This window comes from Oncorhynchus masou, chromosome 26, assembly GCF_036934945.1.
Source record: "Oncorhynchus masou masou isolate Uvic2021 chromosome 26, UVic_Omas_1.1, whole genome shotgun sequence".
NCBI classification, from domain to species: Eukaryota; Metazoa; Chordata; class Actinopteri; order Salmoniformes; family Salmonidae; genus Oncorhynchus; species Oncorhynchus masou.
Window position 1 is genome coordinate 1,734,538 of NC_088237.1, and position 16,294 is coordinate 1,750,831.

The 16,294-nt window shown below is 40.4% G+C and overlaps 1 protein-coding gene across 2 annotated transcripts in view; it reads left to right on the forward strand.

The window, feature by feature from the left end:
* The first annotated feature begins 1,424 nt into the window (after positions 1 to 1,424).
* LOC135514629 (AP-2 complex subunit mu) overlaps positions 1,425 to 16,294 on the forward strand; it is a 36,610-nt gene continuing 21,740 nt past the window's right edge. For both annotated transcript variants that reach the window (XM_064938069.1, XM_064938070.1), the window contains exons 1-2: positions 1,425 to 1,600; positions 8,558 to 8,669. In XM_064938069.1, coding sequence (XP_064794141.1) covers positions 8,596 to 8,669 — 74 coding nt within the window. In that variant the 5' untranslated portion in view covers positions 1,425 to 1,600; positions 8,558 to 8,595. The remainder of the gene's footprint in view (positions 1,601 to 8,557; positions 8,670 to 16,294) is intronic.

Genomic DNA, 16,294 nt, shown 5'->3' on the forward strand with positions numbered 1-16,294 from the left:
AAGAGGAACAGATTTGCCAATTACACCCGTTTTTAACAATGTTTGTTGCAGGAATTATATGACAGACATAGCTTTTGAACAAGATAATATTTTGTTTCTTTTTATTTCCTCTTTACACATACTTACATTTTTGCATTTAGCTTTATTTTAAGACTGCCAAGATGTCCTCAATTGGGGGAACCTCTGTCCGAGACAATGTCCTCAGGATTATGGAGCGCTGTGTATATAAAAAGTTGTTTGAATATTACAACATGTATTAGGATTAAGTAGAACTTCACCATTTAGAGTTAAAAATTGTCATTATCCAACTGATGCTGATCCTCAACACGAGGGCCCCTCAGGGGTGGGTGCTCAGTCCCCTGTACCGGAGCTGCTTCTACCCCCAAGCCATAAGACTCCTGAACATCTAATCAAATGGCTTCCCAGTCTATTTGCATTTCCCCTTCCCTCTTTACACCGCTGCTACTTTCTGTTGTTATCATCTATGCATAGTCACTTCAATAACTCTACCTACATGTACATATTACCTCAATTACCTTGACTAACTGGTGCCCCCGCACATTGACTCACTATTGTTATTTTACTGCTGCTCTTGTTACTTTTTATTTCTTATTCTTGTTCCTATTTTATAAACTGCATTGTTGGTTAGGGGCTCATAAGTAAGCGTTTCACTGTAAGGTCTAGTCCTGTTGTATTCGGTGCATGTGACTAATAACATTTTATTTTATTTTATTACCAGGTTATGATGAGGTCTTAAATCAGCAATATGTAACTTGTAGGGCGACCCGACCAAATTCATATAGACGAGTGAGTGGTAGATCTGTTCTGTTCAATACGTGTTCTATTTCTATGCTTCTCGTTCTTACATTTCAGTTTTTTGTCTTTTACTTTTTGTACACCACTTTCAAACAGCTAAAAATACAATATTTTTGGTTATGGAAATCATATTTAACAGCTGTTAAGATGGTACAATGATTCTCTACACAATGACTGCTTGTTTTGTCACATAAACTGAAATTAGGCTAACTATTACAATTTTAAACCACCAGGAAATGGCGGAACGATTTCTGAATATTGCATCTTTAACTATGACCAGTAGGCTTCATAATATAGCACATAGTATCGTGGGCAGAATTATGACCAGATTCAGAGAGGTTACAATTATGACATATTGGTAGTATGGTAGTTAGAAAAAAACGTAATATTCTGGTCAAAAACAATGCGTTAAAAAAACATAATTTTTCAACCAGTTCAACCAGGTTTTTCCCACTGGGCCTGATTTTGTTTTATATAATACACAATTTAAAAAAATAGTGTGGTTTATTCCACCAAACTAAATGTATATACTAGTCTTGATAATTATTGACAGCAAAATACGACCGTTTTAATATATAAATCCAGCAGTGGTGGGTGTTCTCACTTCTCTATATCCGCGTCAGAGTCAGCTGACAGAGAGGCTCTTTGAAACGGTCGACATCTTGAATTGGAATAAGAAATGAAATAACACAAAACCTTGATCTTAACCATACTGTTTAAAAAAGTATTGCTTTCAGGACACGTAGCAAAGTCTTGTGATCTAAACGGGCCTGTGCATCTTCAGGTGAGTTCGAGGGAGACCGCTGGGAACAGTAGCAATGCAGTACAATTTGACTGAGACGAGAGCGAACGAGTCGTGACAACCTTGCAGTACCTTGATAGCTAGCTAACAGACACATTTCGCTTGCTAGCAAATTGATTAGAAAAGGCCATTTGAAACGAAGAACAGTGTTGTGTTCAGTGATTTGGAAAAAGGGACATGGTTATAGAAATACACAATAGGACAGAATACCTTAACGGTGATAGGTGCAAAAATTGATAGCTAGTTTTCGGTGATAAGCTAACGTTAGCAAATTTTCCGGTCAGGCAGACGTCTAGCTGTAGTAACGTTGGCTAGCTAATTTCAAAACCTCTTACGTCAGCTGACATTAGCAAGCTAGGTACATTGGTTTGCTCCATCCCCATCGGAATCGACGTAACAACGATATTATAACTCGTATTTCATGTGTCAGCGCCCTTTGGCACTAATGATGTTCACAGGCCATTGCAATGTCAAGTTGTCAAAATGGACACAAAACCAAATGCCTTGAAAGTAGTTACTATGGTTGACGTTAACTGCTAGGCTATTCTCGAACGCTGAAGACATTTGATGCATGAAATTAGTAATTTAATAGGATTTGTGTTGATACAGTTTGAATGGATGAATCATTCAGTTTGATTTGTCACATGCGCCGAATACAACAGTTTACTTACGAGGTCTTTGCCAAAAATGCAGACTTAAAAATGAAGGAAGTGTGCAAATTATAACTGAACAAAAATATAAATGGAACAATTTCACTGAGTTACAGTTCATATAAGGAAAGCAGTCAATTGAAATAAACTCATTAGGCCCTAATCAATTGATTTCTCATATCTGGAAATACAGATTAAAAAAAAGGAGAGGCGTGGATCAGAAAACCAGTCAGTATCTGGTGTGACCAGTGGCGATTTTAGCTTGTGAAATCTTGGTGGGGCAAACTCAAAAAAATGTTTTAGATGCATGCCATCAAAGACACAACGCAACACTAAACTATACTTTCATTGCACTATAACAGCGCCAAGCGGTGCCCACAAACTGTTAGGGCCTACATAAAGCTGTCCCAACAGCAGAGCTTTCTTTTCAGCACCATGGAGTTCATCCTTACCACCGCTACACCTGGCTGTCAGCGGAGCCTTGTCTGGCAATGCAACAATTCATTCAGCTTTGTTTACTGCCTTAAAAAAAAACAGCTGATATGGCTGACTTTCTTAAATGTGGTTTCTACTGACAATTGAGATGTACAAACTATGGTATGAGAGAACGATGAGCGGATAATAGGCATTCCGTAATTTCGATTAAGACATTAATGAGCGAGCTAAGACGGGCGTAGTCAATATAACTATGTGTTCAGCACTTTTGAAATGTACAGCGACAGAATGCAGAACATGGGCTGCACTTACAGTATTTTCCCTGCACACCAAGTCAGAACCTCAGGATAAATAAATGGGGCATATAAGCGAACAATGAAACCTCTTACAATATTAGATGATGACAGTTCTCAAAAACAGGTTATAGGCTACATGTGCAGCACCACCGAGTCAGAACAGTAACGTTAGGTGAAATTAAGAGGTGAAAATATACCAAATTGTTAGGGTGAGGCACATAGGCTACTAACAGCTTACTACACAACATACACTTAGTTTTACTTTCTTAGCCACAGTATACATATCTCCCTGGCATATTACATGATTTATGCAGCAGCATACAATACATTTTTGGACTCCCCTTGGCTTGTGATGTGCTCACTTAAACATGAAGGTGGCCCGCGGGTCCTTTGTGGGCACATTTTGTCATCAAACTTTGTCATCAAAGTCTGGCATTCTCTGGATATATGGTGGGAACTTAGAAAAAAACACAGCCACTCCATTGAATAGCAGGCTAGTGGTTGCTTTGCAATGCTGATTCCTTCCAAACGACTCATTGTCCCCATGAGTGACAGAACACTGAGTCCATTACGGCGCAATGCTCCTATTTTCTGCTGACTCGCCACACCACCACAGAGAGCAAGGCTGAAACACCTGCATTTTGTAGCTGCCTTTACTCAAGAAAACAAAGAGACTCTGTGCATGCGGCTTTATTAACTCAATTATATATATATTTACTAGACGTCGACCGATTATGATTTTTCAACGCCAATATCGATTTATTGGAGGACAAAAAAAGATACCGATTAATCGGACGATTTTAAAAATGTATTTGTAATAATGACAATTACAACAATACTGAATGAACACTTTTTTCAACTTAATATAATACATTAATAAAATCAATTTAGCCTCATAAATAATGAAACATGTTCAATTTGGTTTAAATAATGCAAAAACAAAGTGTTGGAGAAGAAAGTAAAAATGCAATATGTGCCATGTAAGAAAGCTAACGTTTCAGTTCCTTGCTCAGAACATGAGAACGTATGAAAGCTGGTGGTTCCTTTTAACATGAGTCTTCAATATTCCCAGGTAAGAAGTTTTAGGTTGTAGTTATTATAGGACTATTTCCCTCTATACCATTTGTATTTCATTAACCTTTGACTATTGGATGTTCTTATAGGCACTTTAGTATTGCCAGTGTAATGGTATAGCTTCCATCCCTCTCCTCCCTCCTCCCTGGGCTCGAACCAGCAACCCTACGACAACAGCCACCATCGAAGCAGCATTGCCCATGCAGAGCAAGGGGAACAACTACTAGAAGGCTCAGAGCGAGTGACATTTGAAACGCTATTAGCGCGCTAACTAGCTAGCCATTTCACTTCGGTTACACCAGCCTCATCTCGGGAGTTGATAGGCTTGAAGTCATAAACAGCGCAATGCTTGACGCACAACGAAGAGCTGCTTGCAAAACGCACGAAAGTGCTGTTTGAATGAATGTTTACGCGTCTGCTTCTGCCTACCACCGTAACAGGCAGTCTCCTTGTGGAGTGCAACGAGAGAGAGGCAGGTCGTTATTGTGTTTGACTAGTTAACTGTAAGGTTGCAAGATTGGATCCCCCGAGCTGACAATCTGTCGTTCTGCCCCTGAACGAGGCAGTTAACCCACCGTTCCTAGGCCATCATTGAAAATAAGAATGTGTTCTTAACTGACTTGCCTAGAGATATATATATATATAATATAAATAAATTTAAAATCGGCGCCCAGAAATACAAGAGAGCAGTCACGTGTGTTTTTGAGGCAAAAGTCCCGGGTTTGAGCCTCTGTACGAGCTGAATCAAGCGGAACATGTACTCTAAGCAAGCAGTGTTTTTTACATAATGTCACACACACATACGTATGTACCAGCTCTGTACACAAGCTTGACTGTGTCTGTTTCACTATTACTGTTGCCCTTTTATAGGGAGCAGAGGCGGACAGCCCACCCTGGTTGTCATCTTATTAAAGTCTTTTCAGACTGTACGTAGGATTCAGTCTTTTACAATTATCACATCACACTGTGCGATGTTACCAAGTATGCATCTTTGGAAATAGTTTTTACATAGAAACTTTGTCTGAACTCAAAATCAAATATGCTTCCCCAAAATAACACGATAGAAAGTTTTGTTTAGAGTAATAAAATCCCACCAGGCAGCAAAATTTCAGATGTGTCATGTAAACAAGATTTATTCGGGAAATCGTTCTTGCACAGCATGTAGGCTAAGCATTTAAACCAAACTTCCAGTGGGGCAAAAAAGTATTTAGTCAGCCACCAATTGTGCATGTTTTCCCACTTAAAAATATGAGATAGGTCTGTAATTTTCATCACAGTTACACTTCAACTATGACAGACAAAATGAGAAAGAAAATCACATTGTAGGATTTTTAATGAATTTATTTGCAAATTAAGGTGGAAAATAAGTATTTGGTCACCTACAAACAAGCAAGATTTCTGGCTCTCACAGACCTGTAACTTCTTCTTTAAGAGGCTCCTCTGTCCTCCACTCGTTACCTGTATTAATGGCACCTGTTTGAACTTGTTATCAGTATAAAAGACACCTGTCCACAACCTCAAACAGTCACACTCCAAACTCCACTACGGCCAAGACCAAAGAGCTGTCAAAGGACACCAGAAACAAAATTGTAGACCTGCACCAGTCTGGGAAGACTGAATCTGCAATAGGTAAGCAGCTTGGTTTGAAGAAACTGGGAGCAATTATTAGGAATTGGAAGACATACAAGACCACTAATAATCTCCCTCGATCTGGGGCTCCACGCAAGGTCTCGCCCCGTGGGGTCAAAATGATCACAAGAATGGTGAGCAAAAATCCCAGAACCACACGGGGGGACCAAGTGAATGACCTGCAGAGAGCTGGGACCAAAGTAACAAAGCCTACCATCAGTAACACACTACGCCGCCAGGGACTCATGTCCTGCGGTGCCAGACGTGTTCCCCTGCTTAAGCCAGTACATGTCCAGGCCCATCGGAAGTTTGCTAGAGAGCATTTGGATGATCCAGAAGAAGATTGGGAGAATGTCATATAACTTTTTGGTAAAAACGCAACTCGTCGTGTTTGGAGGACAAAGAATGCTGAGTTGCATCCAAAGAACACCATACCTACTGTGAAGCATGGGGGTGGAAACATCATGCTTTGGGGCTGTTTTTCTGCAAAGGGACCAGGACGACTGATCCGTGTAAAAGAAAGAATGAATGGGGCCATGTATCGTGAGATTTTGAGTGAAAACATCCTTCCATCAGCAAGGGCATTGAAGATGAAACGTGGCTGGGTCTTTCAGCATGACAATGATCCCAAACACACTGCCCGGGCAACGGAGTGGCTTCGTAAGAAGCATTTCAAGGTCTGGGAGTGGCCTAGCCAGTCTCCAGATCTCAACCCCATAGAAAATCTTTGGAGGGAGTTGAAAGTCTGTGTTGCCCAGCAACAGCAATTGCCAACAAAGAGTATATAACAAAGTATTGAGAAAAGCTTTTGTTATTGACCAAATACTTATTTTCCACCATAATTTGCAAATAAATTCATTAAAAATCCTACAATGTGATTTTCTGCATTTTCTTTTCTCATTTTGTCTGTCATAACTGAAGTGTACCTATGATGAAAATTACAGGCCTCTCTGATCTTTTTAAGTGGGAGAACTTGCACAATTGGTGGCCGACTAAATACTTTTTTGCCCCACTGTATATTAATCTGACTATTCACACACACTCTGTGCAGGCCATTTTCCTATTTGTCATTCACCAGGATCGGCTTAACACAATAAAGGTAAAACAAATCTGATACTGGTAGGCCTACGACCGTACGTATCGGTACTTAATCGGCAGACCTAGACCCGGTCACACTGAACGAGCCAAGATGTCTGACAATCGTTTACGTCCTAAGAATTTGCCTACTACGTGGAAGTTGTCTAGGACATCAAAATCGTGACATTAGACGGCTAAAATCGTGCAGTCTGCAAAGGCCTTTAGCCAGCTCTCTGCTCTAAAGCCCATAATGTTTTGTCTGTTTATATAAGGATCTGTTGAAAGGTGTCTTGATCTTGCCATTTTGATCTTGCCTCTTTCAGAGGCCTAGATGAGTCATCCAATCAAGCATTATTTTCTGCTTCCTATGCTTTGACCTTGAAGTTAGAGAGACCTAAGGCCAGATATTGTGGAACACACAGTTACACACACTAAGCTATTACGCTCACTTGCTTGTTTGAATAGATATGTGTCAAATTAGTTCTCTGGACCCTTGCAAGCTTTTGGATGTGTCCTTCTGAATATACTGAGGGGCAGAGAGGCGAACAGGGGTGGAGTGGGTCCTTCAATCTGAGCAGAGTTCAGCTCAATCATGACATGAATTGGAAATGTGCTTCCTATGGCAACTGAAGGTCAAATGAAATGGCAGATGTTTTTAATTCGTTAACAAATTTGCCTACATGACATCGCTCCTCTAAGTACATTAGGGTGCATAATGGAAAATGTTTTAAACTATTTGCACCAAAACACGTATCAATTATTGGCTTTTTAGGTAGGTCCCACCCTGTTTGTATGCTTTCTTCATTTTGGGACCTAATGAACAACACCCTGATTCCCCTCCTTGTTTCTGTGTGTTAACTATAGTCATGTCTTTCCAGGAGCAGTAATCTGTTATAGGCCTATTTTATTGGTCTTCCTGAGGAGTGGGAAGGAAGAGGATTAGCTTGTTGAGGGCTTTTCCTGTTGTGTATCATGCACTTTCTTAAACTATTCCACCTTTCCTGCCTAGTAGAATCTAGATGAATGTAATAGCTCTCTGTGCCTCTTTAGTCAGATATGTGATTTTATTTCTGAATTCCTCCTGACTCAAGATGTTTCCAAAAGAAACCTTTCCCCCTCTGATTTTTGTATTGTTGTGCTGATTGCTGATCACTTCCACACTCTCTTTTTCTCTCTCTTTTTCTCTCTCTTTTTCTCTCTCTTTTTCTCTCTCTCTTTCTCTCTCTCTTTCTCTCTCTCTTTCTCTCTTTCTTTCTTTCTTTCTTTCTTTCTTTCTTTCTTTCTTTCTTTCTTTCTTTCTTTCTTTCTTTCTTTCTTTCTTTCTTTCTTTCTTTCTTTCTTTCTTTCTTTCTTTCTTTCTTTCTTTCTTTCTTTCTTTCTTCTTTTCTTTCTTTCTTTCTTTCTTTCTTTCTTTCTTTCTTTCTTTCTTTCTTTCTTTCTTTCTTTCTTTCTTTCTTTCTTTCTTTCTTTCTTTCTTTCTTTCTTTCTTTCTTTCTTTCTTTCTTTCTTTCTTTCTTTCTTTCTTTCTTTCTTTCTTTCTTTCTTTCTTTCTTTCTTTCTTTCTTTCTTTCTTTCTTTCTTTCTTTCTTTCTTTCTTTCTTTCTTTCTTTCTTTCTTTCTTTCTTTCTTTCTTTCTTTCTTTCTTTCTTTCTTTCTTTCTTTCTTTCTTTCTTTCTTTCTTTCTTTCTTTCTTTCTTTCTTTCTTTCTTTCTTTCTTTCTTTCTTTCTTTCTTTCTTTCTTTCTTTCTTTCTTTCTTTCTTTCTTTCCCCCCATGCAGTCATCCTCATGGCCTGTTATGACTGAGAGGCTGCCATCATGATTGGAGGATTGTTCATCTACAACCACAAGGGGGAGGTGCTGATCTCCCGCGTCTACCGCGATGACATAGGGTAAGTCCACAGAGTAGTGGAGCACGGTATACTGAAACTTCAGTACTTTTCTATTTAAAAACAAAACGATTCGGTACTAACATTTTGTTACGTCTGTCAAATGTGTCTCACATGATTGAGAGAATCAAGTCTATTTAAAAAACAATTAACACTTATTTTACCAGGTAAGTTGACTGAGAACACATTCTCATATACAGCAACAACCTGGGGGAATGAATGGGCCAATTGTAAACTGGGGATGATTAAGTGGCCATGATGGTATGAAGGCCAGATTGGGAATTCAACCCCGGTGTCCTGGCTAACACCCTTACTCTTACGATAAGTGCCATGGGATCTTTAGTGACCACAGAGAGTCAGAACACCCGTTTAACGTCCCATCCGAAAAGACGGCACCCTACACAGGGAAATGTCCCCAATCACTGCCCTGGGGCGTTGGGATATTTTTTTAGACCATAGGAATGGGTGCCTCCTACTGGCCCTCCAACACCACTTCCAGCAGCGTCTGGTTTCCCATCCCCCTTTATAGCGTGAGGGCAAAGTGCCTGCTCCTCTTAGTCATCCAATGCTATGTTGTGTGGGCTGCATTGCTAGCTCCCCACCCATGCTGCACAAACACTTGAATAATGGAAGAGTTGTAGAAAAGTTGAAACTGTTAATTACTGTTTGCAAAACAATGTCCATACAGGCTTGAACACTTTTACAATGCGAGACTATAGTGGTAGCTTCCTGCTTTAATTGTTGGCTTACTTTCCTTGCTAGCTTACAGCTGAATTCACTAACCTAGTACATTGTTTGTGATAACGCAAAATATACTGATTTCAAAGCTAATTGTCACCAAAAACATTGTTAATAAACTTTTTCAAAAACTCATTCACTTCTTCGTCTCCCTCACCTCCCGCCTGGTTTCCACTAGATTCCATAGCCACATTCTGCCTTGTGAAGGATGTCATTACTTTCTTAGAGACAATGCAAACTTTTATAAAAGAAGAGCTTGCTGCTTCTATGCAAATGTTGATCAGTACAATCAAATAATGTTCTCCTAGCAGTTGCCAATCAAATAAGTCCTAAATGGAAGGAAGGGATTGTTTGTCGTCTGTCGCCCCACGAAATCGGCTCAAACAAGCTCAATAACTCAATGCATGCATACACTCCTATTGAAATAATATGCATTTACCTGTATTATGAATAGACCTAGGCAACATCTTGATTTACCCAGTTTATCAGTAGATACATCAAATAAATGACCATTGTGTTATTTAGTAGTTAGATTGGTAAAATTGGTAATTTATGATAGTAATATAAAGAAAGAGTAAGAGAAGCTTAGGCCTAGCCCCAGAAAGATAGAGATATGCTGACAGCATGCTACGACACCGACAGGCATTTCTTTACCCTTGTCAGATAGGCTACTACGTCTGCTTTACGGATATATGCGTACAGATGGAGGCTAATTCGTTCATTTTCTTTCCAAATATATTTTTTTAAAGATAAGCATTATATTGTTAGATTATAGCAGTAACTCTGGTAGGCCTGAACGGGTCTTCCTCACCTCAAGTTCAACTGTCAGAGTCAGTGGGCCCCAGCACTCCAACTGTCTTCATATCATAGGCCTGCAGTAGGGCTATAGCCTAATTATAGCCACACCAGACAAATCCGTCACAAAAGTTTCAAACTTTATTAGGGTAATATCAAAAGTAAGTCAAGTCCATTGTTTATAGGGACAATACAAGCAGACTATTATATTGCAGCAAACACAACATTACATATGGAACTCAATTTGGCAAAAAATGTCTCAACAGAATGGTTTAAAACAGGTTATACACTGAGTACAAAACATTAGGAACACCTTCCTAATATTGCATTCCACCCGCTTTTGCCCTCAGAACAGCTTCAATTCGTCAGGGCATGGACCCTACAAGGTGTTGAAAGCGTTCTACAGGGATGCTGGCCCATGTTGACTACAATGCTTTCCACAGTTGTCAAGTTGGCTGGATGTCCTTTGAGTGGTGGACCATTCTTGATACACACGGGAAACTGTTGAGCGTAGAAAAACCTAGCAGCGCTGCAGGTCTTGACACACTCAAAACGGTGCACCTGGCACCTACTGTGGTTCTTCCTTTAAAAGCTGTGAGCTTACACTGGCGGGACTTAGAGGTACCCAGTGTCATGGCTTCATTGCTCCAGACCACCACAAGGGGGAGTTAGAGCACTCATTATGCATTTGGGTCCCAAGGTTTCTATATGACCAATCATATCGAGTGGTTCCAATGACGAATTTGTCGTTATGCCACCCGTCGCTGGTGACGTTTCTTCAGCAAAGATGACTGACAAAACATTACAGTGGAAGAAAATGTGAGTAATTTTAGCGTCATAACAAGTCAAGCAAAACATGTACAATTGAGAGGAATATGTTAGTTAATGTAGAGACAAACATTTGTGCATATTATTTTGTCATAAAGTTAATTTACGAAAATCGCTACATTAGCAAGCTAGCTAGTGTTAGGAGATGCAGCTGAAGTAACATACAGTTGAAGTTGGAAGTTTACATACACCTTAGCCAAATACATTTAAACTCAGTTTTCCACAGTTCCTGACAGTTAATCCTAATAAAAACTCCCTGTTTTAGGTCAGTTAGGCTCACCACTTTATTTTAAGAACGTGAAATGTCAGAATAATAGTAGAGAGAATGATTTATTTCAGCCTTTTATTTATTTCATCACATTCCCAGTGGGTCAGAAGTTTACATACACTCAATTAGTATTTGGTAGCATTGCCTTTAAATTGTTTAACTTGGGTCAAATGTTTCAGGTAGCCTTCCACAAGCTTCCCACAATAAGGGGTAAATTTTGGCCCATTCCTTCTGACAGAGCTGGTGTAACTGAGTCAGGTTTGTAGGCCTCCTTGCTCTCACACTTTTTCAGTTCTGCCCAAACATTGTCTATAGGATTGAGGTCAGGGCTTTGTGATGGCCCCTCCAATATCTTGACTTTGTTGTTCTTAACCTCTTGAAACTCCCCATCCCGGATCCGGGATCGTGACTAAAGCCTCAGGCTCATTAGCATAACGCAACGTTAACGATTTCTGAAAATCGCAAATAAAATTAAAATAATGCGTTTGCTCTCAAGCTTAGCCTTTTCTTAACAACACTGTCATCTCAGATTTTCAAAATATGCTTTTGAACCATAGAAATGGACTAATTTGTGTAAGAGTATGCAAAGCTAGCATAGCATTTTGTGTAGCACGCAACATTTTCACAAAAGCCAGATAACCAAATAAATAAAATCATTAACTTTGAAGAGCTTCGGATGTTTTCAATGAGGAGACTCTCAGTTACATAGCAAATGTGCAGTTTTTCAAAAAAATATTATTTGTGTAGGAAAAATCGCTCTGTTTTGTTCACGTTTGGCTATGAAAAAACCCTGTATACAGTTATAGCCTGAAGCTCATTAGCATAATGTAACGTTAACGATTTCTGAAAATCGCAAATAAAATGAAAATAATGCATCTGCTCTCAAGCTTAGCCTTTTCTTAACAACACTGTCATCTCAGATTTTCAAAATATGCTTTTGAACCATAGAAATTGACTAATTTGTGTAAGAGTATGCAAAGCTAGCAATGCATTTTGAATAACATGTAGCACGCAACATTTTCACAAAAGCCAGATAACCAAATAAATAAAATCATTTACCTTTGAAGAGCTTCTGATGTTTTCAATGAGGAGACTCTCAGTTACACACCAAATGCGCAGTGTTTCCTGAAAGCGTCTGTGTGTAGGAGAAATCGTTCCGTTTTCTACATTGCGCCTGGCTACTGAAACGAACCGAAAATGCAGTCACCTACAACGTAAAACTTTTTCCGGATTAACTACATAATATCGACCGAAACATGGCAAACGTTGTTTGGAATCAGTCCTCAAGGTGTTTTTTCACATATCTCTTCATTGACATGCAGTTCGTGGAAGCTTGCTTTACTCTCTGTATTGTTTGGCAGGTGACTTTTGCGCACCAATTTCGGCGCAGGACACCGGGCGGACACGTGGTAAATGTGGTCTCTTATGGTCAATCTTCCAATGATCTGCCTACAAATACGTCACAATGCTGCAGACACCTTGGGGAAACGACAGAAAGGGCAGACTCATTCCTCTTGCGTTCACAGCCATATAAGGAGATCATGACAAACAGAGCCTCAAAAATCCTTGTCATTTCCTGGATGCCATCTCATCTTGGTTTTGCCTGAAGCTCACGTTAAAGGGCACGCACAGAGAAGATCTTTGTATTTCTGGACAAGTCAGAGTGTTTTCTTTCGAACAGTAGCAATTATATGCATAGTCGAGCATCTTTTTGTGACAAAATATCTTGTTTAAAACGGGAACGTTTTTCATCCAAAAATGAAATTGCGCCCCTAGAGTTCCAACAGGTTAAGCCATTTTGCCACAACTTTGGAAGTATGCTTGGGGTCATTGTCCATTTGGAAGACCCATTTGCGACCAAGATTTAACTTCCTGACTGATGTCTTGAGATGTTGTTTCAATATATCAACATCATTTTCCTAACTCATGATGCCAGCAAAGCACCCCCACAACATGATGCTGCCATCCCCATGCTTCACGGTTGGGATGATGTTCTTCGGCTTGCAAGCCTCCCCCTTTTCATCCAAACACAACGATGGTCACTATGGCCAAACAGTTCTATTTTTCTTTCATCAGACCAGAGGACATTTCTCCAAAAAGTATGATCTTTGTCCCCATGTGCAGTTGCAAACCGTAGTCTGGCTTTTGTATGGCGGTTTTGTAGCAGTGGTTTCTTCCTTGCTGAGCGGCCTTTCAGGTTATGTCGATATAGGACTCATTTTACTGTGGATATACAGTGGGGCAAAAAAAGTATTTAGTCAGCCACCAATTGTGCAAGTTCTCACACTTAGAAAGATGTAATTTTCATCATAGGTACACTTCAACTATGACAGACAAAATGAGGAAAAAAAATCCAGAAAATCACATTGTAGGATTTTTAATAAATTTATTTGCAAATTATGGTGGAAAATAAGTATTTGGTCACCTACAAACAAGCAAGATTTCTGGCTCTCACAGACCTGTAACTTCTTCTTTAACCTCTAGCGACGAGCAATCCCGTATCTGGGAGTGTAATCATAGCCTCAAGCTCATTACCATAACGCAACGTTTCCTATTCATGAAAATCGCAATGAAATGAAATAAATATATTCAAACACATGCTTAGCCTTTTGTTAACACTGTCTTCTCAGATTTTCAAAATATGCTTTTCAACCAAAGCTACACAAGCATTTGTGTTAGAGTATTGATAGCCTAGCCTAGCATTCAGCAGGCAACATTTTCACAAAAACAAGAAAAGCATTCAAAATCATTTACCTTTGAAGAACTTCAGATGTTTTCAATGACGAGACTCTTAGTTAGATAGCAAATGTTCATTTTTCCAAAAACATTATTTGTGTAGATGAAATAGCTCCGTTTTGTTCATCACGTTTGGCTAAGAAAAAGACCGGAAAATGCAGTCACTTACAACGGCAAACTTTTTTCCAAATTAGCTCCATAATATCGACAAACATGGCAAACGTTGTTTAGAATCCTCAAGGTGTTTTTCACATATCTATTCGATAATCTATCAGTGGTGGCAATTGGCTTATCAGAAGCAAATGTAAAAATACTGCAGCTGGAGATTACACAATAATTGCGACGGAGGACACCAAGCGACCACCTGGTAGATGTAGTCTCTTATGGTCAATCTTCCAATGATATGCCTACAAATACGTCACAATGCTGTCGACACCTTGGCCCATTCATGGGGCGGCAGGGTAGCCTAGTGGTTAGAGTAACCGGAAGGTTGCGAGTTCAAACTCCCGAGCTGACAAGGTACAAATCTGTCGTTCTGCCCCTGATCAGGCAGTTAACCCACTGTTCCAACTCTGTTCCAACTCAGAAGCAAGCCGCACCAATGTGTCGGAGGAAACACTGTGCACCTCACGACCTAGTCAGTGCGTACTGCGCCCGTCCCGCCATAGGAGTCGCTAGTTCGCGATGAGACAAGGATATACCTACCGGCCTAACCCGAGCGCATCGCCCCATGGACCATCCCGGTCGCGGCCGGCTGTGACAGGGCCTGGGCTCAAACCCAGAGTCTCTGGTGGCACAGCTAGCACTGCGATGCAGTGCCTTAGACCACTGCGCCACCCGGGAGGCCTGAACAATTATTTTTGATTGAAAAGTAAAATGTTTTGCTCTCGACAAAAAGACACAAGTTTACCTCCATAGAATATAACAATTTGCCTGTGAATAACCAGGCCTTCATACAAACTTGCTATGCAGAATTCTTGACGCACAACCGAAGGTGCTGCCATATCCTGCCAGCATGCCCACAAGTAAGCCACTCGGGTGGAGAATGACGCGCGAAAGAGGGCGAGGAACGAGATGGGAGTAACATCAGTTTGTTGCAAGTTGGGGATGGGGGATAATAGCTTAACAATAAACCCTTCAACCTTTACTAAAGAATAGTCTAAGAGCCGAGCTAGGTGTGAAAACCCCCTGTCCTTTCACAGACCAGATTTGCCCTAACGACCAAGGGGGGGCTGATTATTCTTTTGGGTCCCAATGCACGACTGTGTCTCTAACTGACAATGCATTGGCATTATAAACCAAATAATAAACTGATAATTGTGCACGAGTTCAAATGAAACAAGCAGGCAGCAGGTTTCCCAATGTCCTGCGCGCTATCGACTGTGCACTAAAAGCATGCTCAAGCCGCAGAGTCGATAGAGCGCATCCTCACAGTAGCTTGCTACTTAATGTAATAAAGTAGACTTTTCAATTAAGTTACCTTACACGTTATGTTGGCTGACAATTTGTTAGGTTCACTGTCCTTGCGAACCACATAGCATATCATTACAGCAGTATGTACCGGTATGTTAGCTAGCTACCTAACGTTAGTAGTTATACATCAAACTTGCCAGTACATTAACTACAGGCTATCTAACTAACCAACGTTTATTGACTTGATTATTCCCGGCATTGTTAGCTTAGCTAAATGGTATAGTCGTTGTGTGTTCGCAATGGACATTCGGGTGCTTTCGTAAATCCGCTCTGGCTATCTACTCCGATTTCAGAGCACTCTCGTCTGGGTGTACCAGAGCGCAGAATAAATTATTTACGAGCGCTTGACACCTGTTGAAAATGGCCGGAGTCAGTAAACGTCGGCAAAAAAATCTAAATTAAATTGTTTCCAGCAGCACAGTTAGTCACCAATGCTCTGGTTAACACAAAACTGCCTAACCAGCTCTGCTAGGGCGAGTAAAATGGTCAGGGTTGTCTCATTTGTGTCTGGAAGTAGCTAGCAAGCCAGCCAATGTCATCTTGGGTGCTTGACTGCCGTTGTTAAGGCCAGAACGCTCAAATCAACCCTACTCCTCGGCCCGAATGTCCAGTGTGCGTTCTGAGAGCGAAACGGTCTGAATTTACAAACGGACGATCTGACAGCGTTCTGAATTTATGAGCGCAGGCACTCCAGATTGAATTTAACTAGGCAAGTCAGTTAAGAACAAATATGTATTTACAAGGACAGCCTCCTCCTTCCTCCCCGTCGGGGAAATGAACCCCGGTCTTC